At 42.3% G+C, this 25,242-nt stretch overlaps 1 protein-coding gene across 3 annotated transcripts in view; it reads left to right on the top strand.

Annotated features, from left to right (window-relative positions):
* Positions 1–25,242, top strand: part of LOC130162929 (ankyrin repeat and fibronectin type-III domain-containing protein 1) — a 137,066-nt gene that overhangs the window by 75,566 nt on the left and 36,258 nt on the right. For all 3 annotated transcript variants that reach the window (XM_056366831.1, XM_056366830.1, XM_056366832.1), the window contains 2 exons: positions 2,666–2,706; positions 17,309–17,431. In XM_056366831.1, coding sequence (XP_056222806.1) covers positions 2,666–2,706; positions 17,309–17,431 — 164 coding nt within the window. The remainder of the gene's footprint in view (positions 1–2,665; positions 2,707–17,308; positions 17,432–25,242) is intronic.

Genomic DNA, 25,242 nt, shown 5'->3' with positions numbered 1-25,242 from the left:
GCTCTGTTAGTTGTCAGGTGTGATGTTTCCTGCTAGCATTATCTGTGGAAACTTTTTTTTTTTTTGTGTCAGTGGGATTTAAGGGCTAAGTAGTGCCACAGAAATGATACAAGGTTCGTGAAGAGGGAAAGGTTTCGTATGAGCAGCGGAGATAACACAAGAGCCGTTTAGTCCTAATTTGAATTTTCCTCCCATTCTAATGACTGTTAGTGCTGCCTCTATGTGGGTAGAAGGATGGAGGAGAGAGAGAGCGCTGATGACAAGTTGCACGAACACCATGAACCAAGTTTGTGAGAGGCTGGTGTGCATAAAGGCAAAAATATCATCATGTGTGACGATGAAAATCACATGGAAACAGAAGCTGCACCTGCTCAAAAATCAGTCATGATAGTATCAAATAAGGTTTGTCAATTTCAATAGAAATTGTAATGTCTTCTTGAAAACCCGGTGGAGTATCATATTGGACTTAAAACTTAAAATTGTTACACTCTTATTAATATTCTTTAACTGTCAGTGCATTTTCAGTTGAGTATCAGCCTGATTCATGCTCTGATGCAGTCATTAGTTCAGTCTGAAAGATGGCTCTAAAATAGTCATAATACACCATACCAGCAGCCCCTCCTCACACTTATCTTTCAAATGAAGGGCACCCACCTGCCCTCATCCCTCTCGGCAGAGTAGCACTACCTGAGAACACCATGGGGGAGCTGGGAGGTGAAAGGTCAGTCGCTCTGTATGGCATATCCTGTCCCCACCAGGAGGATGAAACTAGTATGCAAACGTACACACAGTGAAGTCAATCGCTGGTCAAAATGTCACTGCACTGCACACATAAAAGCGCACACACACTCAAAACGCCAGAGAAGAGGAGTCACTCGCTGGTCAAAATGTCACTGCACTGCCCATATAAAAGAACACACACACATGAACACACTCATGCTCAAAACAGCAGTTCCCTCTGATGTTCAGTTTGAGATTCAAAGGGAGGGAATGCCTTTTCCTCACTTCTTTTTAAGCACACACTGTACCACTCAAACACTTTGATGGACGGTCCTAGAGAAGGAGCTCAAGCCAAAGTCAGTCAACACCAATGTATGTTGTTCAATGGCTTCAGTGTCCTGATAAAACTATGATATTCCATAATGTAGAGTTATTGTTGGCGTATGGCGTGCTGCCTGCACCCGAGCCCCCCAATAACAGTGCTTAAATTTGAGGGAATTTGGACATTGTGGTTTGTCATTACAAAAGTCTGTAAAATGATGATGCATTTTTCCAAGCTTTACAGAACATGCACAAAAATGCAGAAGCCTGACGAAGCCTGAAAATCAAACGTGATGAGCAACTCTCCTTTTGATGAATGATGAACTAATCCTAGTTTATGGTGCGAAGAGTAGCTCCATCAGCTATACTGGTAAATAAGTGCAATGGCCTACATTCAGGTACAAGTAGATAATGTGGGGGGGGGGGGCGTGGGGCGGGGGGCCCTCCTCCATTTACCGAGCCTGAATTAGCCTCATTTGCAAAGATGAACTTCACTCCATAAATGTCTCCAGCCTCGGGGCCAAATTCGGGTGTGCACTTGTATTTATCTGTGTGTGTATGCATCGAGTGTCTGTGTGTCTTATGTGTGCACTTCTGTCAGTCTCAGCATGTGTCGCCTCTGAGAGCTGTACACCTCCAGAAGATGTGGACAGCAGGGGGATACTGTGTGTGTGTGTGTGTGTGTGTGTGTGTGTGTGTGTGTGTGTGTGTGTGTGTGTGTGTGTGTGTGTGTGTGTGTGTGCGCGTGTGTGTGTGTGTGCGCGTGTGTGTGTGTGTGTGTGTGCGCGTGTGCGCGTGTGCGTGCGTGTGTGTGTGTGTGTGTGTGTGTGTGTGCTCCTGTGTGTAAAGGTGCGTTTTTGTGTCAATGTGCATGTGTGCCTGTGCTGGAGGGATGCATTCAAACATCACCTGTTGAGCCGAGCTGGCAGGAAGTATTGTTATTACACGTGAGCTTCTGAACTCAACTGACTTTATCATCAGGGAAATGGCTTTTAAACTGTGTCTAATGCTCCCTTTTTCCTTCCTAAACATTTTGATAAATGCATGTGAATAAAGTAAAACTACTGGGTTAAGTGTTTGTAATTGTGGCTAGGGAGCTAATTATTTTTCACTGGAGACAAGGTCATTACCCATGTAATTGGCTCTTACAGGGACATTGATCATTTGATTGGTGCTGCCTTGAAGGTAAATGTCCAGATTAGTGGGCGGCTTGAGACATACATTAACTGTAGGTCACCTCTTCTCTAATAAACCAAACTCAATAAAGGGAATGAGCAGGATATCTCTGTCTTTGTGTTTGTGTAACTGGACTGTTTTTCAGGTTAATTAACTTGCTGATGCTTCGGCTGAGGGTAGTACGTTTTGTGCAGAACCTTAACTGTTTGTTTTTTTTTTGTCAGAGGCTTTCAAGATATTATTTTTAGACTAATTACTGCATGTTTTTTCCTAAATTGAAATTTTAGTTGTTTGCCTTATTTGCCGTGCTCGCTAGTCTTATTGGTGGACATTTGAGGTAGCTGGATAAAGCCGTCTGAGCCTACATTAATGTGACAAAGTGAACGGATGGATACCATGAATCGACTATCTTAGATTGTAACATCTGTTTTTCTTCTCTTATTTACAGAGTCTGGGGTCTGCTGACAGGAAGGAGAATCAGCACAAGAAGTAAGTCCCATCTGTTCACCTGCCTCTACACCCTTCCATCCATCCTTGGTTTCCTCTCTTTTGTCTGCATTTTATTTCCCCTCTTAATTTGAGTTGAGAAAAGAGAACAAAGGCATGTAGGGCATGATTGAAAATCAATGGCTCCCAGAGATCTTTATATAATGCCACCCATGGTTGTTGCCGCTGTGGTCTCTTGTTGTGGTGGCAACAAGTAATCTCCTTCTTCTTTATGTTTATGCTGGTTGTCATTTTGTCTTGTTGTAACAGCATTTTGCAAGTTTCCTCACTCTAATCTTGAGTTATATAAGACATACAGAATTTTTCCGATGAAAATAGAACTCATTACTGGCCTCATTAGCATAACTGATTACATCTAATGTAGGATTGTGGATAAAGAAGAACATGGGGCAGCTCAGTTTTCAGGAGTGTTTTGAGGTTACACAAGTTCCAACAGTATTTGACCTGATTCATCTGTGTTTAGATGCCAGTGAATTCCAATGTGTGTGTGCATGTTTGAAAAGCAAGTTAAGTCCGTCTAAGCCTGATCCATAATCCATTCCATAACAGTAATACTTCTCAGTCATTCCAGAGTTTCAGCATGGAACTGTTTGCATTGATCAGAATAGAAATCTGCTTTCATTTGCCACATGGAACAAAAGCACTCCCAGACTTTGTTCTGCTGAAATCAGTTCTGTGAGAAATGTACACGGGAGAAATTTAGTTTCTCTGTGGAAGTAAAAAGGAGACGAGTTTGAGTTTGTTTTTGTGTAGCTAAGTCACAACGAGGACCTTTTTACTGTGAGATGACACTGTGACGGAATATTAACGTTAACAAAATACACTGTCATATGCTATAATCAACATGACAGCAAGAGACAGTGAGGTCTTTTTTTTTCATACTTTTATTTCCTCAGTTCTATATTTCATCATTGTTTAGTGAGAGGCCTGTTCTCTGATCTGTTGCAATTAAATTTGCCCATTACTTATATAAGCTCTTTATGTCAATATATTCTCTCGGTCTCTCAGCAACTAGTGGCTTTATTAATTACACCATTTTTGCTTGCCAGTAACATCTCCTATGTTGGGGCCAATAATAGGAGCAAATAAATACCGGACCATTTATTGGAAAATAAGCCTCTTTTGCATGTCCAAGATTACTGCGTGAAACTAATTCAACATTTGAGATGCACTGCATATCGCTGTGAAATCACAACGGGCACATAGTGAAAGATGTGTGGGGCGGGAACTTCAATCAAACAAAAATAGCTGTATATTTTAGTTACCCAGCAACCAAAGCCATCGACACTCGTATTTATCCTCACAACGTATCTATCTCCTGTGTGTGTTTCTCCCTATTAGCAGTGCAGCCAGCGTAGACGGTGCACTTAAGGTGGTCATCCTGTTTTTCTCTTTATCTCAGTCCAGGACACTTCAGGACGTCTCCCTGTGGCTTAATTAGTCAATTAACCAATTAGAAGATTCTCTGTTGCTGTTTTCCTTTGAAAGCTACACCATTGCTTTGAATTGAAGCTTCGTTGAGTGTAATCTTTTTTCTTTTTTTCTGTTGAGTGCATTGAAGCTGACTCAGACAGCCAGCTGCTTATGAAACTATCGATTGTTTAACTTTGTACAAGCTGTCTCGGATGTGATCAGATGTTTCCTTGAGTAAAACACAGCTTTCAGTCGTGCATTTGAACTGTCTGTGCTCACATGGTTTCATAGCAACAGGCCTTTCCCAGCGAAACATGGAGGCTCGTATGAGTGTGTCCATGAGTGAGATTTGTGTGTGTTGTCCTGAAAACACCCAGCTGCATTTTACCTGGATCTTTAACAAACGTAACGTAATCAGTCTGAATCAAAGACGGGTTCGCTTGTTGACTGGAACTGTTCCCCACTAGTGAAAATCACTATGTTTGGCCATTGTTTGCCTGTGTCTACATGTATGCTGTGTGTTTAAGGCTGAACTATCTTTGGTCCAGAACTCACTAATAGTGTTACATGTACTGCACCATAGATTTAATGTATACTTTTTTTCTGTTGTATCTGATGTGTCTGATGTGCCAGGGGTGCTGGCACAGTGAGTACTCAGTGTGCCATAATGGGAGACACTGGTTGCCAGGAGACAAGCAGTTGTATTGAAGAACCAGTAGAGCCATCATGGGATGTCAAAAACGAGAGTCGGCTGGAGAATGAGGGAAAGAGAAGAGTGTTCAGTATACACGCACACATACAATGATTTGTGGCAGCAGAAATGTGTGAATGAGCATAAGTGGACATATACAGCAGGTGAATAGCAAACGGGATGCAGACACACACACACACGCACACACACGCACACATGTACATATTTTTCATTTCAAAATTATCATTAACCCGAGGGATACACAACAAGATACAGGCATTTGATCCTTAATACATCAGTGTTTGTGTGTGTGTGTGTGTGTGTGTGTGTGTGTGTGTGTGTGTGTGTGTGTGTGTGTGTGTGTGTGTGTGTGTGTGTGACTGATTATTGGTGCATGTTTTGTAATATCCCATCTGTATTATCTCAGCCCCCCACTATATTAACAATCACTCTCTATCCTGGCTCCTATTCTGCTTTCTGTTCTGCTTTCTGTCTGGAAGATCAGAAGTGTTGAAAGTATCTTTTTTTATGTCAAGCACATTTAGTCATACCGAGCCTCAAAAATGTCAAAAGAATGATTTCATACGATTGCTTAAAGTCATTTCCTGCATCCCAAAGCAGATGGAATAAAAACAGTGCTCATTTGTGCCCCTGTCAGGCAATTTCATTTAATGCTGTCGAGGATTTGATTTGCTCCACCTCTTATTAATGAAGGAATATTGCTGAGCTGTTCCATTTTGTCCCACTTGGACCACTGCAACTTTCTTTTTTATGTACCTTAGCAGATAATCACCGGATCATTTACAAGTGATTCACAATTCCTCTGCAGGGCTTATTACCAGTTTACAGAATAGCCTCACATTACACTTATTTTGACAGCCTACCAACCCCAGAGGTGCAGAGGGAGAAAACCAACCAGTCTAAAAACAAGGATGAACATAACTGTCAAAAACATTTACCGGTCGATCAGTCATCATTCCTTTGGCTCCTTTTTTTTTTACTGTAAATGTCTAAACGCATTTTCATCAAGATGTTAAAGAGATTTTATAGAGCTTTTACTGTTTTCTGTCTTTTTATCACTTGTGCTTTTAATACTTGTTGTTGTCAGATTAATTTGAGCACAGTTTTCATTATTGAAAGTAACATTTAAATTAAAAGCTGCACTTCTGAAGTTGTGGATCCGAGACTCTCTTCGTGGACACTGGGAACACCTTTTAAAAAAAAAAAAAAAAAAAGCAGCTCAAAGCCAATAAGCTGGACTCGCCTTTGGATAGTTACGTAATTATGTCTGCGGTTTTTGCACTTGTTTTATACCTCATGAGCACTTTGAAAGCTTGCACTGTAATAAAAACAACCTTTGCTTTCTTAACTTCCTCTCATCTCTCTGGCCTCGTCTTTCCTACTTGCTGCTACGCTGGGCGCAGACAATACAGGAAGGAAGGAATAATGGAAGGATGGGGCACTGGGGGTGTCTTTGGAAGTGAGGAGATGCTTTGCTTTTTCATGGAGCAAGGGATTTAGGTACGGATGTCAGGGAAGAGAGAACTTGATTGGACTAATTTATTCACGGGAGCAGGGCGTGTAATTGTTCTCATATGGGGTTGACGTAGGTGTGTGTGTGTGTGTGTGTGTGTGTGTGTGTGTGTGTGTGTGTGTGTGATGGAATAACTTAAGGTGAGTAATGGGGGATATATGTGCCTGACCTGAAGTTGTGTGTAGATAATAAAACCATATTCTAGTTCAGTGTAATTTCTTAGTAACTCTACAGTTAAATATCATATAACGATTTCATTAAGTGAACCTGCGGATACTTTCAAATAGAGGTAGAATAACTTAGCCGGCAATTGAAAGGAAGAGAAATTACTTGAAAAACAACTTTTTAGAAAAATGGTAAAGTTAGCAATCATTAATCAAGTGCTCCTTTTTGGTCTAATATTAGATTTGACATTTATCCAAGAGAAGGCGTCTTTGCTTTTCATGACCCCCGTATAACTGTGATAAAACCTCAGACTCTCACCTTCATTTCTCCAATTCCTCTCACTCTTTTCACTCCAAAGACTCTGCGCCTCACACCCTGCGGTTGTTTTACTGCCACGCTCCCCACAGTCGAAGGACTTTTCCTCCCAGCAGTAGCTGCTTGTTGCCGTGGTTACAGGTGACACAGGAGCCAAAGCCCTGCAGCATTTAATTCATGGACCAGTGTTGATGACACCACAGGTTTTTATTCATTTCATTCAGTGTACAGTACACACAGTCTTAAATGGAACTGATCAAATGCAGTGGCGTGTACCTCAGATCAGAGGAGAGGAAGATCAGCCGTTTATAGTATGAATATCTAGAGCTCATATGGCTAATGAACTGCAAAGCTGCAAACGTGCTAAAGAACATTAACATGTAAAAGTGATGCAAACTGTTTGAAATGTAGGTGTGATGTCATCAAAAGTAACTTTGTATAAGAAAAGAATTAACATATATATTCAGTTATGAAATTGTAATTTAAATCACTCTGTTTATTCCCGGATTTAGTAAGGCTTTCCCTCATGTCTGCCGGTCCCTGCTTTTTGCATCAGTTGGAAATAAGCAGGAAAAAAAAGAGAAAGTGACAGAGAGAAGACCCACCGCATGACTCTATCTCATCCCCCAGAGGTACAATCCAAGGCAAATTCTAGCAGAAAGATAATAAGACTGAGGGTTCCTGCTGTCTGACCGACGTGAAACACATTCCTTCATTTTTCCAGCCTTCTTTTCTGTTCACCTCATTTTTTTCCAGGGGTCTGAAATCCCAGTGTAAATACATATTGAGGAGTATTTACAATAGTGGTAATGGTGGTAGGAGAGGGAGCTAACTCAGCGGCCCGGAGGAGACTGCCGCTGGCTCACTTATCTGAGTGTGCGACTATTTGTACAGTTGATCTGGTGTGTATGTGTGCACGCATGTTTTCAACAGCGAAGTGTGTGTTTGTACCCATACTTGTTGATCCACTGTGTCTCACTACACGAAGAGTGTATACTTGTGTGAATGTTAGCAGCATTTATCCCTCTATCCGTGTGTGTGTGTGTGTGTGTGTGTGTGTGTGTGTGTGTGTGTGTGTGTGTGTGTGCGTGTGTGTGTGTGTGTGCGCGCTTATTTGATGTGGCTTGGCTGCAGAGATGTTGGGTTGTTTGAGAACTTCCCAAGAGCAGGCTGCCAGGCCAAAGAACTGAGCAGGCAGAGACAGCCATTGTTTTGGTAAGGCATCCTGGCCATGATAGTGTGTGTGTGTGTGTGTGTGTGTGTTTGTGTGTGTAAGAGAGAGAGAAAGATGCAAAGGGAGAAAGAGAGCTTAATTTGGAGTGCTTGAACACTGCTATTCTGTGATGCATAGCGTTTTCCATTCTGGCTTAAAATTCAGAAACATGCACACACACTCGCAAAAAGGATACATGTAACAACATAGCATACAAACGCTCCATCTTCACAACCACATGAGCTGAGGGAGTGCTCAAGGAAAATGTCTTTCTATTATGTTGCACAACAAGTTGAGTCCTTTTACCAAACTTCTCCCTCCAGTTTGAAACCACACGTCAGAATTTGATCAGTTTGCCCAAAAACATCTCAACACTTTGGAGTTTGCTGGCTCACAATAGTACAAATATGATTTCAGGATTAAAATGATTTTGGTACAAACAAGCCAACTCAGCATTTTAACTGCCATCACCAATCCGGGGTCACAGATTGATATTTTGGATTTAAGTTTGCTGTTTTTTTCTGACAACGCGATTCCAAAGCATTGTCCTCCGCTTAACCTAAAAAATGTTTCTGGTAGTGCTCAGTAGGATCCGTGATGGTGGCCAGCTCTGTATTTCCTGTACTTCTAAATTCCCATTACAGGAGCCCTTCCCTTGCAGGATGGATGGATGTAAGTAGAATGGACCTCTGTACCGCTCCCGCTAATGTCTGTGAAGGATCCAACACAGCGTCAACATTATACTTCCTGCCCTTAGCCTCAGCAGGAACATAACAAATGCTATGTTAAGGCATTCCTCATAAACCCAACAAGTCAGAAATGTCCCCGTTTACAGCATTACAACATTTTTTTAGTACTCCCATAAATGACATTAAAGTCTCCTCAGTAACATTAAATTGAATTCCCATTCCGAAAATTATCGGCTGGTCACCAAAGTGAGTAGTGTCCAACCTGCAGTGAACCCAGAGGCCTGTGCAGCATCTAACTGCAACGTGAGTTTGTTTTGATACATTTAACTAATCAAAAGAAACATCATGCCTACGACCCATGCACGGGTATGTAAAAAAGACTGAAGGACTTGTAAATGTATCTGCAAATTGTAAGTGACTTTTTATGGGAAAATAAGACACTGGCACAGTTTTTGATCTGCGTATAAGCAGTGCTTTGAAATCGCTTTTGTGAAAAACGGCCCAAAGTTGAGAGGACTTGTTGGATGATGCACTCATTCAGATCGACCGCCAATGCAGGTTCAACCCCACCTAATTTTCGCTGTGTGAAGGGGGGGTTTGTCTGTGTGGATGTGAATGTGTGTTTCCCAGCTTCTATGCCCAGCACCAACTACTTAACCTTAACGCTTTTCCCAAACCTAAACCTAATCTTAATTAATTAAACCGCAAACCTGAGCTCTAACAGTAAATCAGCTGTTTAAATGATGACTGGAAAAATGTTTAACTTGGGGGATTTTCCTCAACGTCCTGTCCTGAAGTTAGACCTTTGGTTCTCGTAAGTATAGAAATTCAAGCAACACGCACACATCTCTCTCCCTCCTCGAGGTTCCCCTCTCCTTTCCAGCATAAATAATCCCCTCAGTCTGCTGGCTCAACCCTGATTGGAATCTCGACGCCGTGCTCAATTGTGGGTTGATGGGGGAAAGCGGGGTGCCCTGTGCGTGTGTGTATGTTTAAAGCTGTTTCAAGGCCATAAACATAATACCAGAGGGATGTCCACCTCAGTCAGGCCAGGCCTCTAAAAACCTCAGTTTAGTTTAACTAATGCTGGCACACAGATTCACAACCATGGACTCACATGAGCTATTCAGAGAAGAGATGTACTCACACTGGCATACATTCACTCCTTTGCCTTCCATTCACCCTTTGTCGAACAGTGAGGCATGAACCCGTGCAGGCCAGCACCGGTGCTGTGGGACTGAGTAGACCAATACAGGGGGGGTTAAGATCCAGGCTCCACAAGGTTTTATCAGCTTTTCTGTGTCCTGGAAGAAGCCAGTTGGAGTCTTATGTGGAGTTTAAGTGGGGATTCTGTGGTGAATTATGAGATTCTGAGCAGAATTATTAGTGGGTTACGATGTCATGTCATGTCATGTGATGTGATGTGGCGACTGGTGACTGTTTTAATTGCTGACAGCAGCAATAAGGCTTTCAGATTTACTCCAGCAGTCAAGACACCTGGACATTGTAAGTCAGTGCCTCTGCTCATCTTGGAAATGTGTGCGCCATCACACTGTAGGTGTGATGTGCTGGTGCTCTGTTGTACACAGTGCTGTATGTTCAGTTGGGTGTTAACACATCTCCCCAGTGTGATAAATTACCCCAGATCAGTTTCCTCCAGATCACATTCACATTATTATCTCATGACACCTCAACCGTGAGCGAGTGGAAAGAGAAAACTGTCTGTGGTACCGCTTTGCTTTGCTTTGCCCCTCCTCTCTTAGTGGTATGGTACTCCAGCTACAGACTCTAATAGTTTGCTGGCGTCCGTGCGTTTGTCAGCTCAATTCAAGACTAATTTGACTTCAGATCCATCATCGGTGTATCTCACAGTGTTGAGTCAGCCTTATGCCACACATCAAACGCAGAGGGGGACACGGAGGGAATGGCATCAAACCCAACACCACAGGGAGCTGACCAAAGTGAAAAAAAAGGCATCAAATTCCTCCGTCATTTTTGTCTCCCTGACAAATTCTGTATGTGCCGAGTCCGTGGAAAACAGGAGTGAGTGAGAGAGCAGAGCAATAAAACGGAGACGTTTGAAAAAAAAAGAAAGATGAAACGATGAGTGAGTGTGACTCAGAGATGTGCAAATGAAGGGATGGAGGGAAAGGAGTAGAGAAGGAAATATCTCTGTTTAACATTGTGGGTGGATAGGCAGCATATGAAAAGATGTGTGTAGGGTGATAACAGAGTCCTTTCCTTTGGCTCGTAGCAGTGTGATTAGATCATTAGCATTTGAAGTTGAGGCAGTTATTGTTGGGATTTATTTGTCAAGGCAATGAGCTGGCTGTTAAATGCCTCCCCACTCTGTAGGACCCATGTGGGTGCTAGAAAAATGATCCTTCTCATTAACATATTCGCTCTGTGTTGACTTGCTTTTAGTCATGCACTGTATAGTTTTGATGCATTATTATAGACAATTTTATAGTAATAAGAAGCAAGCCAAATTCATTTGACTCCAGAGTACAAGAGGTATTGTGCAACGGACTGCTGTGATATTGCTTCTCATTTATTGACCCCCACTGCTTCCAATGATTAAACATTACACTTTGAGCAAATCAGATAATGTAATCGTATCAAAACTGAAGGAAAAGCTTGTTAGCTTGAAGAAATATCAGTATGTTTTATTAGTGAGACCTCAGTCCAAGTGAAATAAAAGCGGCCTCCGCCATGTACAGAGACGTACACACAGACATGGGTTTGGATGGAGATGGTGAGTGGAAAACAAGGCTTTCTTTGAGCAGATTTTAATTAGCAATGTTCATAGCTTGGCTGGGCTCTTTTATGATTGGACCACTGAAAGCCTTTTTGTTTGCCTAATGAAACACATTGAGGGGTATGTTCCTGAATTAAACTGTTTGTCTATGTGTGTGTGTGTGTGCACACATGCTTGCGAGCAGAGTTCCACTGGCAGGGATAAGAAGCCATAGCAGGAGACAGAGATGAAAGAAATCCTAGCACTTTGTTTTCTCTCCTTTTCAAAATAGTTGTTTTAGGTAGGCAGCCATTGCCCATAATTGCTGAAACAAGGTCAGGTATTTGTCTGTCCTGCTCATGATTTACAGTAGTGTCTGTGCCTTAGTAATCTGAAATAAGATCTGTGGTTACGGGCAGCCCAACCTCAGACAGACCACATAGATTGTGTAATGCATAGCATTCTGCTGGCTGCTGTGGGATCTCTTTTATGAACGTGTTTCATACAAATCCCTCTGTATGATCTGAGAAGCTTTGAAGAGCATACATGTTATATTATTTCCCATTAATCAAATATATGAATATGTGCAAAACTTTGTATTGATCAATAATAGTGTGCATTTATTACAAGAAAATGGAAATAAAGCTCCAAATAACAACGTGTCTCATTAATTCAGGATTCAAATTATGGTAATATAAAAATGCTAATGATGTAATGTGAAAATTATATTTGTATCATTTATTTTACAAAGAAATTACTTTTGGAAGTACTTTGCCATAATAATAAATTGAATAATTAACACCTTGGGGAATGTAGCTTTTTAATATTCATTTGTAATTTATAAATATTTATAATTTAGTGGTAATCGTAATAAAACAGATGAATATTCCTACACTGTAAATAAGCATGTCCCTTTATTTCGCTGTTGAACATCTTTCAGCTGCATTGGTTCAACCAGAATTCCACGCAGTCTTAACTCTGCTCTCAGATGGCAGTGGGTTACTGAGGCTGTGAGCGGGGTCAAAGTGCATAGTCGATAGCATTGTGTACTGCGAGCGAGAACAATAAGTTCTTTAGCTGAGCTTCTGCATATTAATACCTTTGAACAGTTAATTGCTGCCATGGAACAGAACAGGGGGAAAGGGACATTAAGTGAGGTTGTTTGCAAGAAAGCGATCCTTCGCAGTGACAGTGTGAATGTGTGTGCGTGTGTGGGTCAACGTTTCCTCCGTATCGCCACACAACGTATTCAGCGCTGACAAAAGCACTCTTGTGCTGCAGGATTGGGGAAAGTTAGTAATGCTGGCAAGACCATAATCTAAATCACATTGCAGTGAGTGGTGGGCTTTCCCACTGGATGGATATATTAGGAACAGTTATCATATCTCATAGTCACTCGGACCATAAAAGGGATTTCATGATGATGGAAACAAAATATAAAATATGAAAAAGGTGGAGACTTTTATGTGTAATTAACTGTGGTAAAAATACACTATGTAGGTTTGTTTCTGTCCAAGTGATTAACATCATAATAAAAATGATCTAGTCTCTCAAGTCTAAGGCTGTAGTTGAGCACAGCAGTGCTATGAGCTAAATGCTAATGTCACCATGCTAACATGCTACCAATGACAAAGCTAACATACTAATGTTTATCAGGTAATGTTTACCATGTATGCCATTTTAGTATAGTGTGTTAGCACGGTAACACTTGCTAATTAGCACTAAGCTAAAGAGCCACTAAGTCTTTGTATTTGGCCATAAACACAATATGATAAAAGATTTAAAAAAATGTTGACCTGAGGGTGGTGCTAAATGAAAAGATTTATGTATCAATCCAATAGTTGTTAAGACATTTCAATCAAAACCACAGTCAGGAAAAATCAAGCGTTAACCAAAGCCATTAAAACACAACATCTGGGAACCATGAACCAAAATTTTATGCCTATCCATCAGATATTTAGATATTTTCTTGAATAATTTTGAATCACCAGTCATTAAGATTCACCCCCTGGAAACCATAGATGTGTGTACTAAATTCCATGGCAATCAAGCCAATAGTTGCATTTTACTTTACTACATATTTTAATAAATCATCAATGTGGCGCTCCAGGATAAGTAAAGAAATCGCCAAAGCTCATAGGCTTCATCATCTCAGGACCACAAATGACTTGACTGCCATACAAAGAAACCGACATTCCCATCTCTAGAGCTATGCCATTAATCACTTAAAGGTGAAGGCTTAAAGGTAAATTAAAGGTAAAAAGGTAAAGACATGAACTGAAACAGAATAAAAAGGTAAAACTGAATCCAGTAAAATAACACAAAAGAAATAAAAACACAGCTCATCTAAAATTAGGCATGAGGATGCCAGAGAATGAGATGGTGAAATCTCTACAATAAGTTTTTTTGGTTTTTTTAATATATATTTTATTTCTATAACTATCAACGTTATACATCAAAGACAAATAGAAAAGAGACGGAAAAAGAAAGCTCCCATAGCAGGGCAGCTGTCCATTGTGCACACATGCTGTGCAGCTTCGCTCAGCAAGCGTCCCTTCTGCATGTGGTCTGAAATGACTTAATAGCCTTTGTCTGTGTGCACTGAAAGCAGAGCAAAGCAACTGAGGTTTGAGATGGAAACTGACAAGAGACTGACACATACAGGTATGTCTACAGTGGCATTGTAGGCCTATAGGTTCTTTCTTCTAAGAGCTCGGAGCAGCTGAGTAGGTGCTTAAGCACCAGTTTGCTCTTTTGTGTGCACTTGCCTGTTGATGGTATAGGTTAAAAGCTTCACTGAATGTGTCTATTGGACCACATGGCTTCAAGGTCATATTTGACTGGATGCCCCCTGCTCCAACTTCAGTTCTATAAGGAAAAACAATCAATCAAATGTCTGATTTCTTAAACTGTAATCAACACCAAGGGAAATGAAAGAGAAAATATGATTTTGATGAGAAGATAATCAACCAGGATATCCTGAGTGGGCCTCCAAGGGGACTGCGTCATCACAGTGTGCCTGCTGTGATGATGTTATCAGGGACAGCTGCATGGGGTGGAGCCAGGGTTGAGCCAAGAGGCAGCCAGTTGCCAGCAGATCCCCTCCACAGAGACCCACCTGCTTCGCATGTCCAGTTTTCCTCTAAACCCCTCAAAGGGATTCCCTGAGTCCTCTTCTGTGTCCAGTGGCCCCCCGTGTCTTTGAAGTCATGATCCTATGTGTTTTCATGGCATTGAAGTCATTATCCTATGGTCATGTCGTGTCACGTGTTTGATCCAAAAGTTTGTTTGAAGTTTTAGGGGGAACTCTTAATGTAAGTCTTGGTCACAGGCCAAACGTATTAGATCTATATCAACAAAAGCAATTATTAACAAGAAGTGATGATGAACAATTGCCCATTTAAGCTATTTATGAATTGGAATTTCTCAGACCAGGCAGTTTATGTAAAGGGACATCAGCATCAATGGTTGGCAGTGGCTGGCGTGCACAGGGCAGTGGTACTAATTTAATTAAAAGCCCTTGAAGAAGAAGAAGCCCAGCCTAGCTTAATACCATCAATTAGGGGTTACTCTGCCATCTGACTAAAATCCCACACCCCATTTGTGTGATTCATACAGGAAAATATGCCTCTTTGTCTTCGAGGTCAACCAACTCTTTGGAGAAGCTGGCGCAGGGTCAGGAAACAGTAGCTGAGGGTGTAGGAGTGGGAACGAAGGCAGTGGGGTTGGGGGTTGTTTTACTAGATAAGCCATCGCATGAGGTCATTTCGAATGAGAACTTGTGTATTTTCATCTTCACTTTTGGAAACGTCTTCATAGTGAAACAGCTGGTGTTAAGAGGAATCATGAGAGAATATTTTCAGGGGCTCATTTCAATCAGAAGAAAATGTTTACCAATTTTATACAGATAGAAAAGCTTTTCTTAGATATAGTGTATGTTTGGTAAAGTATCATCATATGATGTAAATTTATTTAGTCCTTGATGTAGATGCATTGATTTCCTGGCCATAAATTATTCTGTAATAAGTTTTAATGTAATATTAATATTAACTTTTTTGTCTTTGTTTATTTTAAGTTGTTGTTCAGAGGTTGTTGAGTTTTGATGGCTGTCGGGGATGAAATGAAATTTTGGCTATGAACCGGTCTCATTTTGTTTATATATCAGTTTAAATAAAAAATATATATGTGTTCCAAGGAAGGTAGCAGAATGCCCAGTTGGAAATGGATCTGTAACTTTTAAAAGGGTTTTACTTTCATTTCCAAGGTCATAGCAACCTTTTATTCACCCCAGTGGGAACATTTACTAGTCTATGATGCAATAAAAGTCTTGATCCAATTTCATCTTTTTGAGTAATCATTCTCTCAGATCTGATCACTCTCTCATTGAAGCATTAGACTTGACAGGACACTCTCAGACCTTCTGTCTTAAAGCAGTCTCCGTGACAAGAACGTATGAATTACTCATACAAGGTCCTGACACGATGTGACATGATGCCAGTTTGACAATTGAATTAGGCGCAACTGGCCACATCACCACACCGTCATTCATCCATGTCACTGCTCAGAAATCAAAGTAACGGCATGAACTATTGTGTACAATCTCATCAATCCCGTTTTATCAGAGCCGTATGTGAACTGTTATTCCTGCAGCATCTCGCATAAACTAACGACAGTGATGGCAGATACGAGCTTTGTGTTTGTGTGGCAGAGTGCACCCCATAGTCTGTGTTATCCTCAACCAACCGTCCCTGCAGTTTGTCTCCAACGAGGCTCACCATGGAGACTAAAATGCTTTTTGGCTGAGGTTGAGAGGAGATCTGTGTATGTGTGTGACTGTGTATGAGTCATTATTAGGGACGTTTTATCATTTCAGAATGAAATTGAAACTGCAAGTGCTTGAGATTAGGTGAGCAAAGAATACTGCACATTACCTGGGCATCATTTTATGTATTCCTCTGTAATTAAAAAAAAGGAGGAAATTCCTTCAACTATACATTTTAATTATGTTTTTTTGTATCCACCAGCCAGTTTGACTTTTATGTAACCCTTAGCTTAATAAGTCTTGTGCATTTTACATTACATACACTTCTGTGCTCCAGCAATGCTCCTCTGTGAGTCTGGCTCTTTGATAGAGAATATTATTACATTTTGATTAGTCCCCACTGTTACCACAGCAATATTGCAATGCTGAGTCTCATCAAATGTGTCCCGGGCTGGAATGGAAGAAATATTACATTTCCTGTTTTTAATTTTGAGAGAAAAGTTGAACTGGGACATTGGCAGCCCAGTAGAGGAGATTAAAATGTGTGTGACTTCACATTTTTTTTCTATGAAAAAAGATTTGCAGAAAATTAGGCAGGAAGTATGCGGCTTTCCCTGAAACCTAATGTTTCCTCTGGGAACTGCAGCATTGTTACACTCTTTATCAACTCCATGGGCTACATTTCCACCATGTATTGTGATTTCTGTGGAACTGAGTTTAGTTTTTAGGCAGAAGAGAGTCCGTTTTACTGAGATAAATGTGATTTTTAGCTAAATTAACCTTGGATGAACATTTTTTCTTTTTAGTGTAGAGAATTTCTACAGAAGTACTGTACATCATAACCCCACTGTATTTCAGTCCCTCTGCATGTTTTCTTATTAACAATTATTTAAACTGCCAAGACATCCAGTGGATACTAACTGGACATTAACCTCTCCTGAACTCCTTTGCAAGAATGTATAATGTATGATGAGGGAATATGGTGTAAGCAACGGGCTAAGCTCCATGTGTAAACCAGTCAATAGATTCTTATGCTGATTTATTTATTTTTGTTCTGTCCCACAGGTTAGAGTCAGGAATCTCCAAATTTACACATCGTCTGTCCCTCAAAGAGCGTCCCGCCAAAACAGAGAAGGCTTCCTCAGAGAGAGCTCCGTCCTACAGGCGACGATCTCTTAGTGTGGACTGGTAAGACCGAAGACATTCTCTTGATCTGCTTTATCACAGTCTTTCATGATCCCTCTAACGTGTCGTGTGTACTTGCTCTCCACTGCTAGAGCTGAAACTCCTCCACATGGCTCTTAGGTTCTTGGACTGAGAATATTATGAGGTGAAATAAAAGTTCATAACCTGGTATGAGAAGCTGAATTGTGAATAGGAGAATTTTTCACTCATCACAATTGAAATCCAAAAAAAGTAACACCCAACAAGAGAGAGGCAACTGCAAATGTGCCTCTGCTGTGATGTGTCTGTGCAGAGAGTCGAGGCTGAGGTCGATGGAGGAATGGGGGCTGGTGTTTGGGGCGGGGGCAGAGAGTGGGTGGAGTGCCGATAGGGTCCTGCTCTGTCTCTGCGTCTGGGTTTCGTTGAAGAGCGCCAAGCAGCTCCAGTGGCGCCGGCTCATCTTGCTCTTGTAAAGCTCCAGTCCTCAGGCAGCCGATGAAAGGAGTTTGAAAGCTTTCCATCACGAGGCTGCCTTCCCGTCCCCACCCATGGGAATCCTTCCCAGTCTCCCCTCTTGTTGCCTGGCCTCCACTCGTTTATCTACCCATCCATCCTGCCGTCTGTCCATCTGGCATCCCCCCTGAGCTTCCTGCTATGTATTCTTGGCTCTTCCTTTATACTTCTCTCACCATTGGGAAAATAGCCCCGGGTTAAAGCGGATCTTACACTTCCTTTGCACTTAATTTTGTCAAGTAAATAATGTCCAAACAGTCACGGGTCTAAACAGTTTCCAGGTTTCTGATTGCAGCGCGGGGACTACAGTAGCTATTCAGTGGAGTTACTTTGTGGTTTATGGAGTTACAGGTGTGGGATTCTCTGAGGTCCTATCGAATCATGCTAAGGCCCGGTGTGAGGTCTTACGAGGTCTTTTGTCGGTCTTACGAGACCTACTGTGTGGTCTCGGACTGACGTTGCGATGTGTGGTCCGCCAGCAGAAATGTGGTGTTAAGTGTATGAGTGTTGGAGTGTATGTGCAGTGTGAGGTCCTTTACTTTAACAGCTCCATGTTTTTCTCCTATGTTGCTGGAGAGGGGACCTGGCCTTTAAAGTTCAGACCCTGATTGATGTGGTCTGGTTTTAATGAAACACAGTGGGTAGATTGGACATGTTCATTTACAAGAGGGATTCGGTGGAGGGGGGCGGGGGTGGTGGTGGTGGTGGTGGTGGTGGCTACAGCTGGATTCTGACTCTCTCCAGGGTGAGCCACCGTTACAGGAGTGTGACTGGCCTTTTGTGACATAATAAACATGAGACCCCAGGAGGAGAGATTCAAGGTTGAGGGCTGAGTCATGCTACCGGGAGGTGAAACAAGGTCAGTCCAGCTCCTGACGAGACCAGCACAGCTCCTCTGGAATGCAGAGACATCAACGCGCTCAGAAGGAAAACATATGTGCCAGTAGCATCTCTTGAAACCATCACATGAGTCAGTCGCATTTTTGGAATTGCTCAACATTTATCACTTCTTATTGTTTTTCTCACTCTCATTTATGAGAACTTTTCAGTAGTAATTGAGCCATATTTTTTTATAGTATACTTGTCAAATACAAAGTGTTGGAATTTCTTTTTTAAAATGCCGTGAGGCCTGGCTTTGTATCATTGTGTCTCTCATTGTATATTAAATATGAGTTGACAGTTGCATGAGGGTGATTGCCAGTTTTATTTGTTTCCTTAGTCATTTTCCAGGACTGTGTATGTTGAGAAATTACAGTACAGATCAGACACATTTAATTAGTCTCCTTTTGTAAAGGACCCGTTGAGTTGCTTCTCTGTGTCCTGAGACAGAAGCTGTAAAACAGTTGAAGAAAGCACTGGAATGTGTTTGCCTGTAATGAAAGTGAAATGTAGGGTCATATATCAACGTATGCTTTTAAATTAAGTTTTAATTAGGTTTATTTGCACCCTCTGCCCCCTCCTTTCGCTCTTTGAATCAAAACTTTAAAGAGTAAAGTGAGACAAGGATTATATAAAATACCAAGCTGGAAACCTACCAGCAGCCCTCCGCAGTAAAGCAGTCTCAGGTGGCTTAACACTTTACTATCTATTTAGTGGACCATTGCCGTTTATGTCGATTTAAATCAGATACCCAAACAAACTGTGACTATTAAGGGAATTCTGAGCCAAGGCAGCCCCGTATACAAGCCTGAAACAGGAGCTGTTTTGTAGCTTTATCAAAGTCTGTAAGAGCTGGCAGGGCCTTGGGAAAATGCGATAATAAAAGATAATGGCAGTGTTATTGTTATTGGTAATCATAGTAAATGGGCTCTAGGGGTAGGAGTGGAGAAAAGAGTAGAAGGAGGGGGAGAGAGAGGGTTTGAGGGAGTGTTCAAAGGGAAATAAAAGGGTATTTGCTACGCTAGTTAAGATTGCTGAAAAAATATTGACACATATTTTCTAGGAAAACTTGAGTATTAATGATTATAGTGTACATCAGTGACATCCTTATGTACACATGGTGGCCTTGTGAGATTCCTAGTAAAAATCAATTTTCACTCCTAGCTCTCTAAATTCATTTTTAAACCTATTTCAATTTATCTCAGGCTCCTGGTAACATACAATATGTCACTGAGGGAATTCTTAGCACAATGTGAGTTCAATATCAGAATTAATACACTCACGCCAGAGTTCAAACAGGGATCTGTTTCACACTGGCACGTATATTTGCTGTCTTGTTTCCTGTGCATGACGTTGACACGGGAGACATCCAGAGAGTCTGAGAGTCAATACTGGGGCTATAAAGGGACACTGGTTCTGTTCCAGCACACAGCCTGTAAATAAGTCTTTATTTCTATATCCTCTCATGGTGACAGAAAGCCAGTTCCAGCCCTTTTGCCAAAACCCTTGAGTACAATGGAGAGGCAGCCGTGTATGTCAGCCAAGCAGTTTTTATTTCCCATAGCAGTTCCTTAAGTACTTAAACATCAACGTGTAGCATGCACTCAAACCATATCCACTTCATAAGTAAAGGTTGAAATATGAACAACGTGCAGTTGGTACGACATCAGTAAGTGTCTGATTGTGATGTGTGTGGCTGTCTACACTGGAAGGTTTAAATCCTCTCCATCCCCTGAGGCCCCTCTGCTCCGTCTGGTGCCACCCTGTCTTCAAGGATAACTCCAAGCTGACAGCGCTCTCAGGATGACGTCTTAACTTCAGTGTCAGGAAAGAAAGCGGCCTCTCCTTCTCATAGTCAATACATGAACACACACCCAAACACACACGGAGTGGCAGAAACTCATATCTGCGTGTGTGACTTTCTCCGTGATGTTCATGCTCACACACACATACATGAGCAAACACACATTGGAATAGTTAGCAGTGTGTTGAGTTGGGTGTGTTTAAGGGGGGAATGGGGGTTACCAAGTGCTAATCCGTATGAACTGTGCACAAAGGGAATAAAAAAAAAAAAAGAACACAGAGAAATCACCAAAGTCTTAGTGGAAAAAGAAGGGCAATGCTCAAAGGGCCCGGGTGTAAAGTGGTTTTGGACAGTGTGCCACTCGCCTCATTTGGTTCTAATTTGATTTAATATTCCCCACTCTTTCTTTTTCATTCCCTCTTTAGATTTTTCTCCTTTCTTCTGTGGTTGAGAGCTATCAGTTCAAACGAGTTGGACAAATGAGGAGGTTATAGATGCCTGTAATTTTTCTCTTTAGAAATTCTGATCAGAACATACTGTTAAAGTTCACTACAAACTGGGACTGATTCCTGCCTTTTGTGGCTGCATTAAAAGAGACATTACTCTTAAAAACACTTTAACACTAAAAGTAATGGTGCAAATTGCTAGAAGAACAAATTGTTGCTCAAGATGATATGCAAACTTGATCGAATACAGAGCTACAAAAAGAATTAATGTGATTTTTTTTCTTTTTTTAATGTTTCACATAAAATATAGACCCTTGTTTTTGTTGCCATGTTATTATCTAACATGACTTGTACGGTTGCAATAGCTGGTCAGTGTTATTAACCCTTACTTGAATGTTTTTAGCTTTTAAACCAACATCTGCTGATGAATGTCATGAAAGCTCCAGAACAGCTGCAGTACTAAATGGACCTTGTCATGAGATTCTTTTCTCTGCTTTTTTTTTTTTTTTTTTTTTTTTAAACCTCCAGCAAAAATGGGCAAAAAAAAGTTTGTACTCTTTAATGACAGGGTGGACCAGAGTTTAATTTTCATTGAAAAACTCTTGAGGATACTGGAAACATTTTCCTCGGAACAAAACTGTTTATTCACAGTTTCAGGTGTTCTGTTAAGTTTGTACTTCAGCTGCTTCTTGGCCTGCAATATTCATTTGTTGAGGCTGAGCTGTTGGCGAGATGAGAGACTATAGATTCCAGTCCACATGAGGGAGCAAAATTTCTGCTTACCTCTCTGCTTTTGGACAGGCCCTAGGCTATTCTGTCTTAGAGACACACACACACACACACACACACACACACACACGCAACTCACACACGCAACTCACACATACGCACACTTTAACCCACACGCATGCATGTACTCACACAGATTAATACATTGCACATACCTACGCATACATAAAAAACATATGCATGCACAAATGAGCATGTATAGGCTCAGAAGTGCATGCACCCACAAAAACACAAATACATGTGTATGTACACACACACTCACACACACTGTGTTCTTGACTCTGGATGCTGTGGGCTGCACTAAGGGAGATTTATGAGGCTGGCTCCCTCTTGTCCTGTGTGTCTCCGATTTGATACTCTGGTTTCCACTCCAAACCTCAACTCAGCACACAGACACAGAGAGACAGGGGGAGGGCAGCGGGAGGGAGGGAGGGAAGTAGCCTGAAAGAGAGAAGTGGGGGGGGTGTCAGAGAAGACTGAAATAGGTAAGAAGAGGAGGGGTAGATGAGGAGAGAGTGAGAATGATTGAGACTGAAGTAGATGAAAAGAAAGATTGAAAAATATAATGAGAGAGACGTCGAGAGAGAGAGAGAGACAGAGAGTGACGACGAGCTCTGAAAACTCTACTGCATTTTCGGAAAGTGGGAGCAGAGGGAGAAGTTACGAAATAAAGAGTATGGGAGAAAAAAGCTGTGCAGTTAATGTGGTGTGTCAGTGTGTGTTTGTTTCTGTTTGTGCGTGTGTGCGCAGAGACAGACAGCCAGTGGGTCAGAGGGTTAGCGTGGCTCCATGTGTTGCTTATAAGCTGATAAAAGACAACCGAGACTGGGGGACCTATACCCCTCTGCCTACTTTTTTGTGAGTGTTTGAGGGCTGTATTCAGGGTCAGAGGCAGAAAGAAAATCAGCTGGGGACCCAAGAGGCTTTGTGGTTTGAAACTAGTCTTGGAAAATGGTTTACAGATTGAGATAGGAAGCCCAGGTAGCGCAGACGTCCACGCCCACGTCAGTGTACACTGGAAAGGAACAGAGGCTCTATGAGAGCCAGCAAAAAAAAGTTTTACTTATATTGTCAATCCAGAGGAATTTTCTGCACTTTCTCTCTCTTATGTTTTCCCTGTTTCCCAGTCTGGTTTTGCCACAACTTCTGTTGGCAAATCTAAGTGCTGTCCACCTCCAGAGCTGGACCTAAAGTGCGTTCATCTTAGGAAGCAGTGAGTTCATAAGGAAACCCACTCCAAGTCTCCATCCAGATCTCCATCTGAAGAGTCAGACTCTTCACATGTTCACTACTGCAGTTGTCTTGACTCCATCTGTGAATGTCCCTATGTGATTCTTGGCATGACAAGCTGGTGAGAGCTTTAAAGCCTTAAAAGTGTGTGCACACGTACACACATACACAAACACACACGTGCATACACACACACACAGATATTAGATGAGTTTGTGTTACTGACCTTACTGACCTTACTCTTTCTATCATTCATCTGTACATCCAGTCAGCATGTTATCATTTTTACAAATGATCTATTGCAGTCAAGAGAGAGAACCCCCCCCCCCACCCCACCCTGCGCCCCCAACCCCAACCAGCTCCATCCATCCCTATCCCAGATAAACATGGCGCCCGGTCGGCGTGTGACTGAGAGAATGGGCCAACTGGTGGCTTCAGTGGCCAGGGGTCGCCCCCGCCTCTCTCCTCTCACTGGCTGGGTGGGTGGCATATGGCGGCCCAGACAGGGACCCCTTTGGTGTGACACACACACACACTGAGAGACACACAGAAGGCCTGGAGCCACCCAGGCTGGGCCCACGATCGCCGTGGGAGACATGGTGTCACCAAGCCTCCGACAGAGGAGGGGTTGTATGTATGTTTGTGTGTGTGATCCTACCTTGGAAGCACCACCCCCCACCCCCCCTCCTGAGAACGTCGGACGCTGCCCGCCACCACATCCCCCCTCATCAAAATTAGAGAGATTTACCTCTGCGTGCACACACAACACATGGACACACACTGAGCCAACAGGTGGCAGGCCTTGCTCGGCCCAGCAGGCCCACTTCAAAGGTTAAACATACAGCGGACCGCCCACTCTTTCCCTGCCTTTCTCCCAAGGGAGAGAGAGAGAGAAAGTGAGAAGAAGAGGACAAGATAAAAGGAGAAGCAGAAAAAAAAGACTGTGTAAATAGGAGGGAGATAAAGGGCAGTGTGAGTGTGTTCATGTGGGAGCATGCAGTACGCTATGGTGTGGCATATACCTGGTGTCCACAGTTTGTTCTGACTCCCCAATTATACACACAGCCCAGACTTCAAAGTGAGTCGTGTATGAGTTAAAAGCAGAAGTAAAAGCAGAATGCCTACAGGGCTTTTCCAGTTCGGTTACTTCTTGACTAGCTGTGACTTCTGACACATGTGTACAAACCAACTCGGTACCAGCGGTCTTAGCAAGGACTTAAGCATATCGCAGTCAAACAAAGTTCCTGGCATGTTGCTTCATGCGTCACACACACACACGAGAGACATCACAAGAGAATCATATCGCGCGTATCTGCATGTCACTGTTGCATCACCTCAGAACAACAGTGGCGTGCAGAAAACCGTCTCAGCACACCCAGCTTATCAAAAACAGGAAGTTGACGCTACAGTGCGCAGTGGATTAGCAAAACTGGACGACTCCACTGTGGGAAAAAATTTTCTGAGAGGGTCTGAAAAGAACGTACAGGAATTTGAATAGCAGAGGCCATGTTGAAAATCTTCCTGATCAGGTCCCTTGGTTGTAGGCCAGTTTACCACTTTTCAAATGCACATCTGGTAGGATAATCCATCCGCATCCCACGATGTACACTCCTTGGGAATGAAGTGAAAGGGGATGTTTTTAGCAAATGTGTACCACTGAAACAATAACACGCTTGTGCACACACCTGACGCATCCCTCACTGAAATCTCCATAAAATACGACCCTGAAGAGTCACTCTGACTGTCCTGTTGGCTATAAAGCCATGTGAAATCTCAACACAGTGCTGCGTGTGCATGCGTTTGTATGTGTTTTAGTGAATGAGCATAAGTTTGTATGTCTGCATTTGTTGTGTTGCCATGCCAACTAGTGTGAGCGAGCGGCTGCAGGTCACAGTGCTGGCGTGGCCTCATGTTGCCTATAAGCTGATAAGAGCCAAACAGAGGGTACAGCAGCTATATAAATTCTAGTAATACCGCCACCCCCTCGTCCCTCCATCCTCTCTCTCTCTCTCTCTCTCTCTCTCTCTCCCTCTCTCTCTCTCTCTCTCCCTCTGTGCGTCCAGCAGCCTGCCTGCTTCCAGCCTGTCTGGTGCCAAGACTCAGATTTCAGAATTTCCTTCTACAAGCCACATTTAGAGCAGCCAGCGTATTCTGTGTATGTGTGTGTATGTGTG

This window comes from Seriola aureovittata, chromosome 21, assembly GCF_021018895.1.
Source record: "Seriola aureovittata isolate HTS-2021-v1 ecotype China chromosome 21, ASM2101889v1, whole genome shotgun sequence".
In the NCBI taxonomy this organism is placed as follows: Eukaryota; Metazoa; Chordata; class Actinopteri; order Carangiformes; family Carangidae; genus Seriola; species Seriola aureovittata.
The sequence above is the reverse complement of the archived record's forward strand: the minus strand, read 5'-3'. Positions and strand labels throughout refer to the sequence as shown.